At 33.5% G+C, this 20,365-nt stretch overlaps 1 protein-coding gene across 1 annotated transcript; it reads right to left on the bottom strand.

Moving 5' to 3' along the window:
- Nucleotides 1-3,531: 3,531 nt before the first annotated feature.
- Nucleotides 3,532-20,284, bottom strand: LOC130895780 (pickpocket protein 28-like). Its single transcript, XM_057803328.1, has 6 exons — nucleotides 20,258-20,284; nucleotides 15,833-15,975; nucleotides 14,610-14,814; nucleotides 8,449-8,719; nucleotides 4,002-4,061; nucleotides 3,532-3,716 (listed from the first exon to the last, which is right to left on the bottom strand). The coding sequence occupies exons 1-6, from the start codon at nucleotides 20,282-20,284 to the stop codon at nucleotides 3,532-3,534; spliced, it is 891 nt and encodes a 296-aa protein (XP_057659311.1).
- Between the last annotated feature and the right edge of the window lie 81 nt (nucleotides 20,285-20,365).

The raw sequence follows: 20,365 nt of genomic DNA, 5'->3' as shown, positions 1-20,365 counted from the left end.
GTAGCATGTCTCAAAATTTCACCAAATGAGTTAAATACATTCTTGAAATCCTCAAACTTAGTAATATACTGATTAAAAGCTTTTGTCCTAAGCAGCACTACATCCTGTATTTAAACTAAGATGACTGATTTAAATTTAAGTTGGCAATTCTGTTCATTCTTGACTGTTCAAATCGCATTTGGTTCCACATAGCACTTTGATATAAGGTGTCACAATTAGTTGAGTGACAGTTTATAGATCTATCGATGGATTAGTAATCCGATTCATTGGCCTGCTATGACATGAGATTTTAATACTTTGGATTATAGGGGCTGCTCGTATTTTCAGAAAAAAATTTTTCTACAGAGATGAATTTACGTCTAAAGTGCCCAATGGACATATATTGGAAAAAATTTTGTGATTTAGGCTTCCTCATCTACCGTTTTCTCCAAATATAATACCAAGTGAATTTTTGCTGTTCTTCAGACTTCGTAAGGGTGCTCGATAAACAGAATTTCGCACAGATGGAGAGGTTATCGAAGAAACTGAAGCCTATTTTGAAGGTAAAGACAAATCGTACTATAAAAAAGGTATAGAAAAATTGTTAAGCTGGTATTCATCATCCCAGCTGCAGCTAGGCAACCATTGATGCAAACCCAGGACTAAATCCTAGCCTACAATTAAGAAAAAGAGAAGATTTGCGTCGTATTAAGGAGAATGTGTGAAATAAAACTGTATTATTTAACACAAGTGCCCATCATCATCATCATCATCTATCAGCCATCTTCCATCCACTGCTAGATATAGGCCTCCTCTAGTTTAAACCATCACACACAAGTGCCCAATGGACAAATATTGGAAAAAACTGCGTGATTTAGGCTTCCTCATCCAACGTTTTATCCAAATATGACACCAAGCGAATTTTTTCTGTTCTCGGAATTCTAAGGATGCTCGCTAGACAGAAATTTTGCACAGATGAAGAGGTTATCGCCAAACTGGAGCCTATTTTTTTAGCTAAAGACAAATCGTACTATAAAAAGGGTATTAAAAAATTGTATGAACGCCATAATTGTTGTGTGGCCCTCAAAGACAATTATATTGCGTATTAAAATCAAATTCTATACAAAAACAGATATTTTCTATACAACACTATATTTAAGTACATAACCTCAATTAACCTCAAATTGTCACGTAATTATCTAATTCTAACCTCCAATTATCAAGTTTATTTGCTACAAATACAGTTTGTAGGCCAATGTTTATATCCGTAACAGACAAGTCTAACTGTAAGAAAATAAATAATCTCGAATAGGGATAGTAAGGAAAATCCAATGAAGAGACCCAATAAACCTCCAACGTTGGCTAAAAACTCCAAGTGTCCGTACAATTCACTTCTCACGCGAGGTATAAAGTAGACTTTCTTGAAGTATATTACCAATTGAGACCAAACTTTCCTGTAAATAAGAGAAGAAGCGGATGTAAGTCCGGATTAAGTTCGTGCAATAAATAGTCGGTTATATAAAATTGAGCTTCATACTGTACATCGTAAACAAGTTGATAAGTTTATGGTATGTCCGATTTTATATTTAAAAATAATGTTATGTTCACATTTATTACTACTAGAGATTTTTAGCTTCGTGGCAGTTTGTTGTGGTTGCAAGTTTGAGGGATGAAACTTGTTATAGGGGATGTTTTAACGGTAAAGTGACTTTTTAGATGTTGACTTTTTGACATAGAATACAAAGTCCGTTCTTAAATCATCATGTTCAAACATTTATTCATGAAAAAAGTACAAACAATTAGAATTTTTCAAAGTATTATCCGAGAACACCTTAACCGGAATGATGATTAGCTTCTAAGTCACGGTTTTTAGGACCGCCTCTACCAAACCGTGATGTTTGAGCGTCTGTTTTATTGTCGAGAATGGAAAAAAGTCTGGTGGGGCCAAGAAGGATCCTGGTAAATCGTTAATACTCATCCTACGATCACTGTTGAATAATTTTTCAGTTGTAGGTCTTGCTGGTCGAAGAACGTCTTTGTCATCTTCTACTTTTTTCCTAACTTCTAAGAACAGCTTGTATCAACCTAAAGCACCAGATCTAGCTATGGTACCATGAGACCATTCATTATTCTTCGTGACGAGGCGTTTGGACAAGGATTCACAGTAGAATTGATCTGGTATTTTAAACGGCTTAAAGTGAAGTGCAATTTTTTCGCGTTATCAATATCTCTTCAATCATCCCCACATTTGCTCAGAAGAAAAACCGGTTTTACTAGCTCCAGACAGACCTTCTACAAAGAAAAACCGATAGAAGTTGAAAGTGATGATTGTGATTATAGACTTCTCTAGTATTTCTTTCTAAACATCCTTTTCCATGTGGCAGCTCCGTCTGGTATGTAGCTTCCGAGTTTAAATAATATTTTTCTTGTTAATTTCTTCAATCTTCGAATGTTCCACGTTATCCTCGTCAATCTTTCCAATTACTTCATTTGCTTTTGCAGCCATTTTTCATAATCGTTAGCGACTAAGTCGTAAACAGATACAAAAGTGTTTTACGCAGAATCATGGGGCTGATTTGGTAACAAATTGTAGAAAAAGTTGCCACTTTTGATAAAGAAGACATAATAATGCTTATTCCACGGCCAAATTGATCGACTTGAACTACGAGCTCCTACCCCAAACACTGTAATCTCCCGCGATTTCCAAATTTGAAATAATCACTTGCCGGGCAAAAATTTAACTAAAATGAAGAGGTCTACTTCGCAGATCTCAAGAAAACATCTGCCAGTTTCTCCAGCTTCTTCGTGATATCCCTCTCCTGTTTTCCTGTTTTCTCTTGTGGAGTCCACTTCAGGACCTGTTCATGTATTTGTGCTCTAACATTCTTTGTACATGAACATACCAGATGAATCGTTAAGTTTTGATGTCATCATCTCCATTAAACTGTCGTTTCTTATCATATTCCTCCTGCTGTTCTTTTTCAGAAGTTTATTTCGGTCGTCATTAGTATTTTTTCCGTTGATTGTTTTATCTGCCACATACTTTCAAGGATCATGTTATATATTTGTTATTCTTTGGCTCTTAATATGTCTTTATGTCTTGCGCAGTTGTTCCGATGCGAATATCTTCAATATCATTGGGTTTGATTATCCACTACATAACATTTAAACTATGTTAATGTCTTGTTTTGCTTAGCCACTTACGGTCAAATGTTCGAAACTTATAAACATATTATTAGAATACAAATTGCAAGATGTGCTTTTCATCTATCTACATAATTATATTTTCAGTTCTATTTATACTAAATTGATAGTAAATAGCTCGGTATACACATTGATTCAAATACATAAATTCCTAAATATGCAATAACTACTTTTTAATTTTATTTTACAAACACAATTTGATTTCTATCAAACTTTTCCTCGGTCAGTTCGTCAGATTATTTCTGACCTTCGGAAGTAATAACCACCACAACTGCCATCAACACCATCTATTAAGAAAATCGGAAAATACTTCTGCATTATTTTAGGTTATGTTTACATTAAGATTACTTACTGATTTTGTCTCTGATTTTTCTTCATTCCTAAAGCTTCGTATTCCTTGAATTTATCATAATCTATTTCAGTGATTTCGGTTTCGTAGTCCAGCATACTGCACATTGGTAGACATTCGCATTCGTCGTACAAACCTCTGTTGTTGTCTATCGAATGCTGGAGGTTATTCCAATCTAGATTATCTGAAATATGAAGTATGAGATGTTTAAAAAAATGGTTCCGTCTCTAGGATAGAGAGAAAATTAGAAAATATTTGGGGCTTGCTCAGTGAAAAATTTTCGTTACTTTATCCGTATCTGGACCTATACTGAGCCCATCGTAAAATCATAGTTAGATATGGCGATGAAATTTTACAAGAACTTGATCTTCAGTTATACCAATTTAAAAAATAAAATGTTACCGATTCGATTTACGAGGGCAGCTCAAATACTACAGCCCGGATTATGATTAGTAGACCCGGTACTTACTTTTCACTTGTTTCATACACATGGAATTTCCATTCCCGCAAATCGGTGTATTGGCTTCTCCTAAAAATAAAAAGATTTTCTTAGTTCAAATAGTGATTCGATTGTTCAATAAAATATGGAAACCATAGCCTAATGGGAAATATTGACAATCCGCATCTAAAATAGGCCAGGTATTCAAGCATTTCCCCTCCGAATTCTTTAATGCAACACCGATTTATTTGAAATTTTGACAGATGATAGATAGATGTGTATCCGAAAAGATCAGTAAATTTAAAGTAAAAAATGTCATATGAAGTTTTTTCTCCAGATCAATAGTTTTTGAGTTATTCGCAATTAAAAAGTACGTTTCTTCGTTAAAAAACTGCATTTTCAATAGTTTTTTACGTATAACTCTCTAATAATGCATTTTATCGAAAAAAATGTGATGACCAGAAATGAAGCTTATAAAATAATGAACAAAGTAAGATATGATTTAAGATCTTAATGTTGTACCTAAAACAAGTTATAGTTACTTGAATAGCTTTTGTTTTACGTAATTACGTTATTACGTAATAACCTCAAATAACGGGAAAATTGTACATTTTCCAACAAAAAGTCATGAGATACTTTTTAAAGAGCTTAAAAAGACCTTTCAGATGATTACTGATTAAAGTCGTTTCAACTGAAATTTCAGTCAGATATGATGTAAAATTGTTGAAGCTAAAAAAAAATTGTACTAAAACTAATGCCATTTCAATGCAAATCAAAGTTAAAATACTTTATTTGGATGTTATTTACGACATCTGAAAGTTTGACTGATTAGATTAGATTTTTTGATTTTTAAAAAAAAATTTTTTGCAAATTTTTTTCTTCATTACTATAAGAGATACAAAAACAAATACACAATCAAATTAAAGCAATTTTTATGACAATTATTTTGTTTTTTTTTATTTTTTTTGTAGCACAAAAATTGACGGAGTTCTAACCAAATTAATCTGTCACTATAGTGCGAGGATTGTTTATCCACAGCCCTTTGACCCTTTATTAATAGAATGTTAACGATTTCAAGCCCTTCTAGCATACATAGGCTTGTATCCATGAAAATTACATTCAAAATCGTTTTTTGTAGGATGTCATAGCCTTAAAATTAATGGAGATACATGAAAAATAAGAATTTAAATTTTTTTTACGTGAATTGAATGAAATAGATATGAAAAAGTTTCAATTTCTGGCACACGGATTTTTTCTTTTGTTGTTAAGTTGCCTTTAGATACATTTGAAGGTACCAAGAGGTGAAGGGGTGGTTCTTCAGGGGTGTTAGGGTGTGAAGAATGACAAATCACTTCGAGTTTGCAAAATACCCTTGAATACCGAAAGAATTCAAAATCAAAACTCAACCAATCATAATTTTTTTTTATTTTTTATCAAAGGGGTAGTTCTTAAGAGTTGACGGAGTATACACAATTAAAAATTACTTCAACTAGAGATAAGAAACAACCAAAATGAATGCAAAACCTAAGAGTTGGCAGTCATTAGATTTATTTTTATTTCATTCTCTGCAAAGGGGTATTCTTTAAGGGTTGAATAATAGAAATTAACCAATTAAATTTTATCAAAATGCTATGAATTTTTCACAGTAAAAATGGAATTGCAATATCTCAAATCGTCAAAAGATTTTTTCTTATATTATTTTCATCAGAAGGGTAGTTTTTAAAGATCTTCAAATTTTTTAATTATAGAATATGTTAAGATATTTATGATGCATAAACGAAAAACATTTGAATTGAAAAAAGTAGGAAAAACTATAATATTGGTATTTTTCGGTAAGGGTTGGTTTTCACATTTTAAAAACAATTTGCACACCTTGCGACCGATTATATCTTGATATGGAGGGTGAGATAAGCTCAATTCTAAATTTTCAGGAAAATCGGAGTTGCAATAAAGAATTCGGAGGTTTGACACCATTTTGAGCTTGAATTCCTGCACTAAAACAATAAAACACATCAAGTTTATGTTCAATTTGAAGTAAGGAAAATCACTTTGTACTGAAACCAACAAATATTTGACAATATCTGTCGTGTTCAGACATGTATTTCGATGGAAAGACAGTCATGATCAGACAGAAAAGAAAATGTCAAAAAGAAGAAGAGAGAAGATTTAGTTGGAGTGGTTCACGTACAACTGGAAGTCAGTTTTAAGAAAATGAGCCGAAAATTCAAAATCGATATGTAAGCAATATTCTGAAGGAACAGAAAGAAGTTCAAAAATCAAGAAAATCAAAGTTCAAATATTGCGATAAGCAGCAAATGAACCAAAAATTAAAATCTCAGTGACAACGAGTTTTCGCCCGCTAAAGATTCGGAAATCATTATCAACGACGATTCATATTTCACTTTTGACGTAAATGAAACGGTAAATAATAACAACTATTATTGTCAGAGAGACGAGGAAGTGAATTTAGAAGTATATTCGAAAATAAAAACAAAAAATTCAACTCGAAAGTGTTGGTATGGTTGTTATCTGCGCATAGAAAAAGCACCATGGAGGAAATCTTGTATTTTGGCGAGATATAGCAACTTCTTATTATGAAAAAGACGTTGTGGAAGCTTGTGAAGATCTGAATATTATTTTATCTACCACAAGACTTATGATTATATCGTTTCTATGTACAAAACACCTGACGCATACTTTTTGTCACAAATAACTGACCTTACTGGAGTCCTTATTGATTATTCCAGTGTGTGTGTGCTGGTCAGGAATGTCTTCAATCAGTTTTTGATTTTTCTAGTATGATCATGGATATAATTACACCAACTATAACAACTAAGACCAGTTCTAGTACTACAGACCATGTCGTGTCATCGTATGATCCAGAATCCATCGACTATATTGTCTTTAATTCAGGTCTATTGGATCATGAAGCATTTTTAACAAAATTTTTGACAAAATCCAATAGTTGAAATGCTTCTCGCCAAAACAAAACTTCAAACACTAATAACTAGCAACTCATTGAGATATTCTCTCTGGTGATGTGTGTGTATTAAAAATAAGCGAAATAAGCCCTAGATTATCAAAGTTTTATGGATAGCTGCAAAGAACGTTATACTATACAGAAAAATTTACCATAAGATGATAAAAGTCACTCGCCAATTCTCGTGACGTTGCTAAAGAAATATGGGAAATATGGTCAATTGTGAATGATCTAAGAAATAAAACTTCTTCGTTAAGAAGAATCTCAGCTTCACCTTATAAACTCAATAATTACTTTCTGGTTGTAGCCGAAAATATAATGAATTATACTACTCCTTCTTATGATCTGTTTTTCTAAGGCCTACGATCAATATTTTAATTAACAAGTTGGAGAGGTTTTTATTCAGGGAAACACCTTTCGTATGGTTTAAGTCATACCTTACCAACAGAAGTCAGCTTGTAAGGGATGATACAACGATGTCTTCTTGTAAGTCAGTGGAATGTGGAGGGCCCCACGGCTCAATACTAAGCACTATTTGATAGCCAAAGATCATATTTTCTTCGAAAACATAAAGAAAATCGTGACAAGTTATATTTGTAGTAGTTAAAGAAAGTATTTCCATGATATTTCACTTATGGTTGAAAATTAAACTTGAAAGAGGGTTCTTCAAAATGAATTTTAGGGTCATCATTTATGGAAATGTCAAATAATAAGAACAAAAACAAAGTTTTTTCAGTTATTCTCAAATATCTGGTTAACGGGACAAAAATAAAAAACTTTTCTTCATAGAAAACTGTTTATAAACTACTTCAGTGGTAAAATATGTCTATTTGTAAACGATATTAGTTTCACAGCTAATTATTCGGGAATGCGGAGTTGAGTAACCTAACCTTTACATACTTACTCAACGTTCAGAATTAGTTGAGGGCTCAATACTTTACGAAGCAAAATAATGCACAATCATTTGATTGTGTAAATCATTTCAAAACATCTCTATCCAAATTTCGTAATAATTTGAAGGCATATTTACTGCAAAGCGCTTTCTATTCTAATATCAATATTTTTTAATTTGGATCACAGGTTTATCGTACTTTTTTATTTTTATTGAAAAATATCTCCTATTTTAGGATTGTCTTATAGTTAGTTTTATTATTTGGTTCAATTTTTTTTATTTGTGTCTTTATTTAGTTATTTTTAAGCTTATTTCTTAGTTTTTTTACAAGATTTGGTTCACAAATTCTAAACAATTTTTGATTATGAACTATTTCTCTTTCTCCTCCGTTTATTGAGAAGTTTAAGAATGTTCTTAATGTGCCTCAACTCAAACCAATGGAACGTTGCTGGCAAAATTTGAAACGAAACGTATATTCATAGTTTCTTCATCTGATTTAGTTATATAAATAAAACGTGTGAGAATCAGTGTTTCATAGAGTAAAATGCGAATAACTAAATTAAAAGAATTATACATGATTTTCAAATAACCATAGTGGAACTTACTTGGCATGTAAAATGCAACACACCCACAAACAGCTCGAGTTTTGTTGGTAATACATTCAAATTGGCAATTTTTCTGCGTATAATTTTTAAAAAAGTTCAACTTTTTTTCTCCTTGTAGATAACATTCTCTCTTCTTCGGACTATAGTCTTGTACATCATCGGAATTTAACATTTGCGTCGGTGTAATTGCCACAATAACAGCTTTCCTCATAGGAACTCGAAAATAATGATTCTTGACCAATGGATATTGAACAGCTTGATGTAAAACTATCTAAAACAAATAGAGCATATAAAGATGATGATATATATTCATAAATAAGAAAGACATCACTTAGTTCAACGCGTTTTCGTAACCGAAGCTTCCACAACTTGAAGTCAGTATCTAAAAAAAATTTATTAATTGCTTCATTGATCTGAACCATAACCATAAGACCAAATCAGACTAATACACTGGAATTTGATGACAATTGAATTATTTTCACGAAAACAATCACCAGCTGCTGGAGGATGGTCCCAGAAATACCTGGCCTTATCTAGAGATGACCTACGAAGACCAGCATCGCATTGGTCTACCAAATGAGGTGACGACTCTAGAAATGTTGAAGAAAATCCACAAAGAGGTACTGGATAATCTTCTTCTGGAAGTGCGCGAGCTAGCTGACATAGTAAGCATTTCAAAAAGTGCGATAAATCGTTTATTAATTGAAACTTTAGACATAAGAAAGCTGAGCGCAAAATGGTTTCCACGTTTGCTCACAATAAAACAAACACAGCGTCGGGAAGATGTTTCCATTGAGTTTTTGGCAATTTTTGACAGTAATAAAGCTATTTCATAAGCATCGATGGAACGTGGTACCATCATATCACACTCGAAACAAAAGAAAAATCAAAAAAATGTACTGAAGAGGGAGGACCAGGTTCAGAGGAGGCAAAGACCGTTACATCTGCAGATAAGCTCATGGCGTCGGTTTTTTGGGACAATTTCCATTGAATATCTTGAAAAATGGAAAACTATCAATGACTATGCATTATTCTTGATGCAACTTTTACTGACTCCAGAACTGTAGGTAAACATTTTAAGGCAAATCAGTTTTCTCGAACTGTACGTATCACTATAAGAAATAGGAAGAATGGGTTAACTTCAAATTTCAGATAGGGTGAGGCGATAGAATATAAGAAAAGACCAAGACTCAGAAGCTTGTAGATGTTAAGCGAAAAATCACAATCTTTTAACATACTGAAAAAGAAAAAAGGAACTGGACGCAAATTACAAAATTTGTTATTAAGATCATCAAGACTCGAGAGGAAAAACTCCAAAACAATGATCCGAATGGACATAACGAGATTAATAATGATAACAATAAAATTGAACGAAGTATATCTGAACAGGCTCGTCTCCGATCTTGCAAAAGATTGTGCAGTTTTCCGTTGTACCGTGGGCATTTTTCTTGTCGATAAAACGGCATTCTAAAATACTGGAAAAAATTTGTTCCGTTGTCTCGAAGATATGTGGAAATTGTGGAATATTTTCCTTCTGTAGACCAAGCAGAATTCACCTAAAATCTATGCTTTCTGCTATCCTTCAATACAGTTCTTCGATTTTCTTCGAATTCTTCGACACAGTACAAGCATTGCTACATCGTCTTTCAAGCATTATTCAAGCAGAATGCATCCAAAATCTACGTTTTCTGCTATCCTTCAATAAAGTTCTGAGATTTTTCTCAGATTTTTCTCATCTTTTCCGTTCAAACACTGTGCAAGCATTGCTACATCGTCTTTCAAGCATTATCCAAGCAGAATGCATCCAAAATCTACGTTTTCTGCTATCCTTCAATAAAGTTCTGAGATTTTTCACAGATTTTTCTCATCTTTTCCGTTCAAACACTGTGCAAGCATTGCTACATCGTCTTTCAAGCATTTTCCAAGCAGAATGCATCCAAAATCTACGTTTTCTGCTATCCTTCAATAAAGTTCTGAGATTTTTCTCAGATTTTTCTCATCTTTTCCGTTCAAACACTGTGCAAGCATTGCTACATCGTCTTTCAAGCATTATCCAAGCAGAATGCATCCAAAATCTACGTTTTCTGCTATCCTTCAATAAAGTTCTGAGATTTTTCACAGATTTTTCTCATCTTTTCCGTTCAAACACTGTGCAAGCATTGCTACATCGTCTTTCAAGCATTTTCCAAGCAGAATGCATCCAAAATCTACGTTTTCTGCTATCCTTCAATAAAGTTCTGAGATTTTTCTCAGATTTTTCTCATCTTTTCCGTTCAAACACAGTGCAAGCATTGCTACATCGTCTTTCAAGCATTATTCAAGCAGAATGCATCCAAAATCTACGTTTTCTGCTATCCTTCAATAAAGTTCTGAGATTTTTCTCAGATTTTTCTCATCTTTTCCGTTCAAACACTGTGCAAGCATTGCTACATCGTCTTTCAAGCATTTTCCAAGCAGAATGCATCCAAAATCTACGTTTTCTGCTATCCTTCAATAAAGTTCTGAGATTTTTCTCAGATTTTTCTCATCTTTTCCGTTCAAACACTGTGCAAGCATTGCTACATCGTCTTTCAAGCATTATCCAAGCAGAATGCATCCAAAATCTACGTTTTCTGCTATCCTTCAATAAAGTTCTGAGATTTTTCACAGATTTTTCTCATCTTTTCCGTTCAAACACTGTGCAAGCATTGCTACATCGTCTTTCAAGCATTTTCCAAGCAGAATGCATCCAAAATCTACGTTTTCTGCTATCCTTCAATAAAGTTCTGAGATTTTTCTCAGATTTTTCTCATCTTTTCCGTTCAAACACTGTGCAAGCATTGCTACATCGTCTTTCAAGCATTATCCAAGCAGAATGCATCCAAAATCTACGTTTTCTGCTATCCTTCAATAAAGTTCTGAGATTTTTCACAGATTTTTCTCATCTTTTCCGTTCAAACACTGTGCAAGCATTGCTACATCGTCTTTCAAGCATTTTCCAAGCAGAATGCATCCAAAATCTACGTTTTCTGCTATCCTTCAATAAAGTTCTGAGATTTTTCTCAGATTTTTCTCATCTTTTCCGTTCAAACACAGTGCAAGCATTGCTACATCGTCTTTCAAGCATTATTCAAGCAGAATGCATCCAAAATCTACGTTTTCTGCTATCCTTCAATAAAGTTCTGAGATTTTTCTCAGATTTTTCTCATCTTTTCCGTTCAAACACAGTGCAAGCATTGCTACATCGTCTTTCAAGCATTTTCCAAGCAGAATGCATCCAAAATCTACGTTTTCTGCTATCCTTCAATAAAGTTCTGAGATTTTTCACAGATTTTTCTCATCTTTTCCGTTCAAACACTGTGCAAGCATTGCTACATCGTCTTTCAAGCATTTTCCAAGCAGAATGCATCCAAAATCTACGTTTTCTGCTATCCTTCAATAAAGTTCTGAGATTTTTCTCAGATTTTTCTCATCTTTACCGTTCAAACACTGTGCAAGCATTGCTACATCGTCTTTCAAGCATTTTCCAAGCAGAATGCATCCAAAATCTACGTTTTCTGCTATCCTTCAATAAAGTTCTGAGATTTTTCTCAGATTTTTCTCATCTTTTCCGTTCAAACACTGTGCAAGCATTGCTACATCGTCTTTCAAGCATTATCCAAGCAGAATGCATCCAAAATCTACGTTTTCTGCTATCCTTCAATAAAGTTCTGAGATTTTTCTCAGATTTTTCTCATCTTTTCCGTTCAAACACTGTGCAAGCATTGCTACATCGTCTTTCAAGCATTTTCCAAGCAGAATGCATCCAAAATCTACGTTTTCTGCTATCCTTCAATAAAGTTCTGAGATTTTTCTCAGATTTTTCTCATCTTTTCCGTTCAAACACTGTGCAAGCATTGCTACATCGTCTTTCAAGTATTATCCAAGCAGAATGCATCCAAAATCTACGTTTTCTGCTATCCTTCAATAAAGTTCTGAGATTTTTCACAGATTTTTCTCATCTTTTCCGTTCAAACACTGTGCAAGCATTGCTACATCGTCTTTCAAGCATTTTCCAAGCAGAATGCATCCAAAATCTACGTTTTCTGCTATCCTTCAATAAAGTTCTGAGATTTTTCTCAGATTTTTCTCATCTTTTCCGTTCAAACACTGTGCAAGCATTGCTACATCGTCTTTCAAGCATTATCCAAGCAGAATGCATCCAAAATCTACGTTTTCTGCTATCCTTCAATAAAGTTCTGAGATTTTTCACAGATTTTTCTCATCTTTTCCGTTCAAACACTGTGCAAGCATTGCTACATCGTCTTTCAAGCATTTTCCAAGCAGAATGCATCCAAAATCTACGTTTTCTGCTATCCTTCAATAAAGTTCTGAGATTTTTCTCAGATTTTTCTCATCTTTTCCGTTCAAACACAGTGCAAGCATTCCTACATCGTCTTCCAAGAATTTTCCAAGCAGAATGCATCCAAAATCTACGTTTTCTGCTATCCTTCAATAAAGTTCTGAGATTTTTCTCATCTCTTCCGTTCAAACACAGTGCAAGCATTGCTACATCGTCTTTCAAGCATTTTCCAAGCAGAATGCATCCAAAATCTACGTTTTCTGCTATCCTTCAATAAAGTTCTGAGATTTTTCTCATCTTTTCCGTTCAAACACAGTGCAAGCATTGCTACATCGTCTTTCAAGCATTTTCCAAGCAGAATTCATCCAAAATCTACGCTTTCTGCTATCCTTCAATGAAGTTCTGAGATTTTTCTCATCTTTTTCATATATTATATATTATATTACATATCCTTAGCGAAGATCATTTCAGTAAAATTAAGTTGAAAGCCTATCAATTCGATTAGTAGTTGGAAGGTAATTTTATAACAGTTTGACCACTTTTCTTGTACATTTCGGCTACAACATATTCTTTGACAAATATTTTTCTTCCTAAAGCCCCTATGAGGTGCTTCTTCGTATAAGTCTCTTGAAAATATAAATCTTGCTCGAGTAGAAACTCCTGTATGTCTGCTTAGGAAGAATTTCAAGAATTTGTTTTAAATAATTCGAAACGGTATCACAATTGCACTGTTTTTATGCAATTTTTCGACCAATTTTTCTTTCAATTAAGACTTGAAAAGGTTATCTCTAATATCCTGGCGGTAATCTGAAGAACTCATTAATAAAACATCATTTACTCAACCTCTGAATTCGTTGCTTTCGTTATATATTTCCAATTATCTTTTATCCAGGTTATTTCCTGGATTTCCGTTTCATTATCACATCCTGCATCCCAATTTTTCTAGAACCTAGTTTGAGAAAAACATTTTGGATAGCATCTCTTCTGGACATTCTTTGACTATTGATTGATAACAGTTAAAATCATTTTTTGAACTTCTGTTTATAGATGTTGCCGTATCTTTCAACCTGTTTGGTCTATCTCTGTGCTAGGCTCTATTAGGATTTTTACCGAATATGCAACTCGACTTGTTGAAACTTTGATCTTGAAGCCACAATCACCACATATTATTATGAATCAAAAACCTTGTATCTGCTTCAAATACCAAAATCCTATCGTATACAAAAGCTATAAATAATTATATTTATGGTCGTTAGAGTCACATCAATACAAAAATAAGGGTGAGTAATTTAATATCTAAGGGACACATGGAATCGCTCAGCTAAGACGTTAGTTCCCATCAAGAGTGTACAATAAATCTTAACGAATACAATAATAAATTGAACTTATGTAGGTAAATATATAGTTAGTAGTAAATATATGATACTTTGTATCATTTAAATAGATGATTAACAGATCCTAATAGTTGTAGAGGTTGTATGTCAGTCTTGGTTACATTCGTGGAATATAGTCTAATTTTAAATAAGAGGTTATTCGGTTACTTGGGAATTTCAAGCTATTAATTGATTGTGTAATGGTGTTGATCTATACTTTTGAATCATTTACTGATTTTAGAAATTAAATCTTGGACATGGATAAGTTTTTTGCTATTCAGTTCAAAGTTAACTCTTTTTGTGAGAGATCTCGTCATTATATAACAACTTTGTTCAATCCCTCACCGGGATTAATTTCGGGGGATACAATCGGATCGAAGTCGGATTTGAAGTATTGATACGTGATCCAAGGGATGTGTTTACGAATATCTCGCGTTTTTATCACTTAAATTTAAAAAAAAAGTTACCTGAAATCCTTGGAAATCTGTACATGCGTAATCGACATCGCTTTCGTTAATGAACATGTTCACTGTAAGTGAGTTAGTTGAACCAGGTAACAACGCGCGCCTTGGATAAGTGTAAATACCTGCTTTCGGGGAATAACCGGAATCTACTGTCCATGCATTGGTGAAAGTTATAGTATCAGGTTTGTAACTGTATTCGTGAATATATCTGAAATCAAAAAGGAAGTTTTTCTTCGGTTATTTATGATAAAAAAATGGCAGTAATCAATATAATAGTCAATCCAAGAGATAACTACTTTCTGCGCCATTGAAAAATGGGACAAGAAGTTTTAAGAGATCGGATCAGCACTCAATGAACAAAAATCTAATCGTCCAAGGTCTTCTAGAACGGTCGAAATCTTGTAGGTTCAAACGTGCATCGGTCATCATTATTTCGCGTTTGACACAAAAATTTGGGGCTGCATCCTTGCGAAATTCAGTTGATGCAAGAATTGAAGTCTAAAGATGCTTGGTCAGAGGTTTGACATCGTAACCTAGATGATTGGGCGTTTTCCAACGTTAACCAATATCGGATGAGGCTCATTTTCATCTTAATTAGCAACCAATCCAAATCACAAACATAGAAACTCCTACAATCGCTTGGAGTGACTGCTATATCAGCAAAAGGAATTACATCTCCTTACTTTTTTGAAGATGAAAGATGACGCACAGTTACAATGAATTCAGAGCGTTATGTGCAGATGTCAGATGTCATCTTAGTGCCTGTACTTCAAAACTTCAATGGTTATAACCAAAGAACATGGTCCCATCTGGACAGAGCAGCTTCACACACGTCCACGAGTTCATAAAATTTTTCCTGGCAAATTTATCTCCAAGATAGGTGACCTAAGTCGGCCTCCACACATTCCCGCTTTAACACCCATGGGTTTTTTTCTGTGAGGTTATGTCAAATCTAAAGTTTGAGCTAACAAATCGTCACAAAATGGCGGTTATCACTGAAAAGAGCTGCCGAAACGTTATAGGAAATGTTAGTGCTCGAGCGCTACTAGTTGACGATGATATGAAATAAATATTAAGTTATATACGAATTTGAAATGATTATTTTTGAAGAAGTTCGTGCTGTTTTTGTTGTTCAAGATTAATTTTAATCAACCAAAGAGAAAAAAATCCTTAAAAGAAACGGAAGGGTGAATTTGTGAATAAACTATGAAACAAATATAACTTACGAATGGTTATTGAGCACATCCTTCTGTTCTAACATATTAAATGTATAACATAATCCTTCGTCGGTTACAATTGGATGAAATATTCTTCTGCAATCGTGTTTCTTTCCCATCCAAGAACAAGAATCAATGAATTTCGCGCTCCCCTATACATGAAATTTATAAGAATTTTCCAGTTTTAGTAAATTTTGTGTTGTTTTTATTCACTCCTCGTAATTAGAATCGATATGATCCACAATAATATTACTGAACACACAGTTTACACTGTCAATACACCAATTAAACTATCGGGCGCGTGTTTTGATAACGAAGTTATCGTCTTCAGAAACTAACTTTGAATATAGAACCCGCTTCCTTCAAAATTCGTTTCAATTCTTTTGTATAAACGATTGAAAGGTAACAGAGCAAATTTTTTGTTTTTCTTTTGAAATTCTTGACTGATTTGCTTTCCAAAATGACTTATGTTTTACCATTAACGGTGTTAAGCAATTTCCCATTGCTGTTCTTTCGTTTTGTTTGTAGAGTTCGTTGTTGTACTGGAAATAGTTTTGTTCCATATATATTTTTGTTAATTCTATCATTATCAGCTTCCAAATTATATCTTAGAAATTCCTCAAGGTACTCCAAGGTCTACAGGGCATCGACACGCTGGGAAATAACGAACATTAAAGGATATTAAAATTTCCCCATCTTCAATTTCCGTATTTTTTACTGTATTAATAAATTCTAACAAACTCTTCAATGAACAGTTCTTTTGGTTCAGTTAATAAATTCCAGTCTCTGAAGACGATAACTTGGTAATCGAAACGCGCGTCAGATTGTATAATTGTGAGTGCTGGTGTAGTGGTGGTGGAAAAAGTGTGTTCATTACGTTTAATCCACATCTAAAATCATAGAAAATGGTCGCGATTTAATTCCATTTATTGACCAAGATGATTGCTTCAAGTATAGTTTACTTTCAGTCACTGAAGACGATAATTTTTTTATCGAAACACGCGTCAGATATTATAATTGTGAGTGTTGGTGTAGTGATAGATTAAACAGTGTGTTTACTATGAATATCACCCTCAATAATCCATAATTAGTTTGCTGATTCAGTTGATCGTTAAATTGTTAATTGACTTTTCTTTCCAAACATGGGATATATCAAAAATCACAAACCGTGGCCTTAAAAGAACTCATTGGTGGAAAGAAATGGAAAAATAAGCAATGGAGAGGAAAAAACAGAAATTCATCTATCTACAAAAACTGAAGGATAGTACAAAACTACATAAAAACGTAAGATTGGAAGTCAAGAAAATGATCAAAAAAGAAAACCAAAAATGATGATTGAATAAATACGAAATACAAAAAAAATTAAGTGGTAACCTTACAGAGGCTAAAAGATGAAGAAGGACAATAAAACGGAAGAAAAAAGAAACCATATTTCAAATAATTGATGCGATTAAAAGAATTAATAAGGTAGATTCAGTAAATATGCCCATATTAAGCAAAAACCTTGATACAAATTAGAAAAAAAGTAAATATGTACATCGATATTTCATAGAAAGCGTACCCTCATTCTTAAAGACATAATTTATGGACATCAACACTATTATTTGTTCTTTATTTTTTCTTTATATCGTTTTTTTTCAATACTGATCATTCTAGGCGTATTAGCAGCCCATCGGAGGTGCCCAGGGCATGTTCATGATATAAACAGTGATTTATTTGGTCAAAAACATAAATATTTCGTTAATTGAATATATTTAGTTCAAAAAACAAACTACAAATTAATAAACTAAACTAAATAATATTTCTGAAGAACTGATTATAAATTTTCATTCGTGCGTAACACGCTCTGAAAAAATAAGTAAAATGTATCACAACAGAACAAAAATTATACAGTGATAAAACTAAAAATAGAAAAACGTTATTTCACCATTCTTGATGAGCTTTACGCATTCTTCGTGAAAGTATACCGAGCACAATCGCAATCTTTTTTAAAATCTTCTTGACAGTACCATCGTTCTTTGTGTCTAATTTTTTCTCCCAGATCTTCGTTCTTTGCATCGATTTTTTCCATCTTAACTTTTACTGGCACTTTTACAACTCTTTCGGTAGAAAAAACTGCTTTCTATACAATAAGGGCTTTAATGTTTATAGCTTTTTTTCTGATTGGTTTTGGTTTATCCTTATGGGTTGTCCTGCAACATTTCAGTAAAACTAACATAAAGGAAGCTTTCATCTTTATCACTACTTGTCTTATTGTTTTCTACTTCAAATTGAACTTCTCAATATTTATCTCCATCTCCTTTATTTAGCTTTCTCTGAATGTTTTCCGAGTCAATATATGAACTTTTCATCCGATGTTTTTTTAATTTGGTGTTTTGCTTTGTCTTCCGAGGAAAAGGCTTCTGTTAAAGTCTCACTGTATAAAGAAATGTCGCCATCTGCAGATAAAGAGCCACATGAATGACGAGCATTTTCGTTTATTGTGTCGTTTCGATTCAAATTTATGTCAACCAGAAATCTGCGATATGTTTTTTTTCGCTTAACAACTGGAAAGTCCAGGTTGAGGTGTGATCACCCTTTCAAACTCTAGGTTTTCTTCTACTCTGTTATTTTTCTCGATATTACGATATTATTGTCATATTCAAGATTTCTTTCTGTTGAAACACTATCCCAAACGATAGAGAATAGTTCCCCAAATCCTTGTTTAGTTCAAGCTCGCTCAAGCTAGTTCAATTTCGATTGATTTAAATACCGCCTTGTCCATTGGCTGCAGCTCATGTGTCGTATTGCTCGGAAGTCCCAAAAGAGTCTACAGTCTCCACTATAGATGGACCTAAATGGCAAAATCCACCATCGAAAATTAAAAGGCATTTTCCTGGAGGATTAAAAGTTCCAAAGTGCTTTATCCATTCTTTTAATGTCTCAATGGTCATGCTTGCTTTCTTCTTCATGGTGACCATAGTTTCTGGTGGTACGTTGTCACGCCACTCTTGTTTTATTGTTGGGAGAATGCTTCTACCACTAGCGTTGCCACAAGCAGCGACAGTGACATTTTCGGCGTGTTCTGGTGCTACTAAGCGGACCCTTTTCGTACCCTTGTCAGATAGAATCGTTTCCTGGTGATGTAGAGTTAACCTACATCCTCTCCATTAAATCAAGTTTTGTTTTAAGTTTGAGTTTCTGTGCTCTATCGAGGTTCGTCTAGGAGAAATTTCTGGATGTCTATTAAAGAATGCTTCAAACAGTAACGGCCAGAAATTCGTTTTTCTTGTGAGAACAGGTTACAAAGACCATTTCATTCAAAATAATTATATTCAGATCTTCGAAGCATTCATGAATATTATGATTAATAAAACGATTAAAAGTACTGCGAGGTATTTTATATTGCCTCGAAGCAGAGTTTTTCGACCCTCCGTTTTTTACTGCTATTAAGGTCAATTTAAGGTCATCGTCTGTCTACTGGGAACGAATTCTTTTTGTTTGATAAGGTGACATCTTCAACAATTGAGATGATATGTCAGTGGACATATTAATTAACAAAATAGAGAGTTAAAACTTTTTTCAAGTATTTTGGGTTATTTTGAAAATATTTCTAAAATAATGGTAAAAAGACCTATTTTATGATGTTGTACTTACAATTATTTACTCTCTATTTAAGCACGTAATAGTATATTACACATACATTTCACGAGTGCGTAATGGGTTTACAACTCGTGTAACGTACTATACTTTTTCTACGCATATTCATGCATACTACTTAAGAAAACGTGTCCTACTTTTAAAGAAATTGTATAATGTGCTGCCTACATTTAGGGGTATCACTATTTCAATCCTAAATATATCTCGCTAATGCTAAATGTTTTGATATTTTTTAATTTACTAAATTTGTGTAAATAGACAAAATAAAGTCTTACGTATATAAAAATTTAATTGTAATTTAATTTTAGCAAGAAGTTCAAGTTTTCTTCTCAAAACCCACTTGTATGTTATGAGATCACATTACGTGTTATTGTTAAATGTCATTGACAAGGAATGTTGACAGTGCGATTTTTGACGTTTACAGACATGGGCGTAGAAAAAACTTACATGTGAACCACTTACAACTTCTCGGCAGACTGAATAGCCCAGACTGATTTAACTTGTAGCACCGTGAAGCAAAAATTCAACATATCACTCCCCCTCTATTGGCAGACAAGCTAAACTATTCAAAATGGCAGCGGATGGGCATATTCCCTACACCTACCTTACAGGAAAAGATGGCGCAACAGTGGAAATTGAAATACTAAGAACAAAAGTGACACCATAGCATATCGATTTCAATATACGAGAGTGGTTCAATTATAAACCGGAATTTTGCTATAAAAAATTTTATACACATTTTACACAGCTGAAGTATTTTACAGGTTTTCCTGCTAGTTTCTTTTATATTTTTACCACCTCTTCGAAAGGTTTCGGATGCATTTTTCGAAAAAAATCTCTCAGTTTATTACATAACCATTCGCTTACGAATATTCCTACTTCCGCATTGTTTTCGTGCCTCTT

This window comes from Diorhabda carinulata, chromosome 6 (assembly GCF_026250575.1).
Source record: "Diorhabda carinulata isolate Delta chromosome 6, icDioCari1.1, whole genome shotgun sequence".
NCBI lineage: Eukaryota > Metazoa > Arthropoda > Insecta > Coleoptera > Chrysomelidae > Diorhabda > Diorhabda carinulata.
This window is presented reverse-complemented; position numbering and strand designations above follow the sequence as displayed.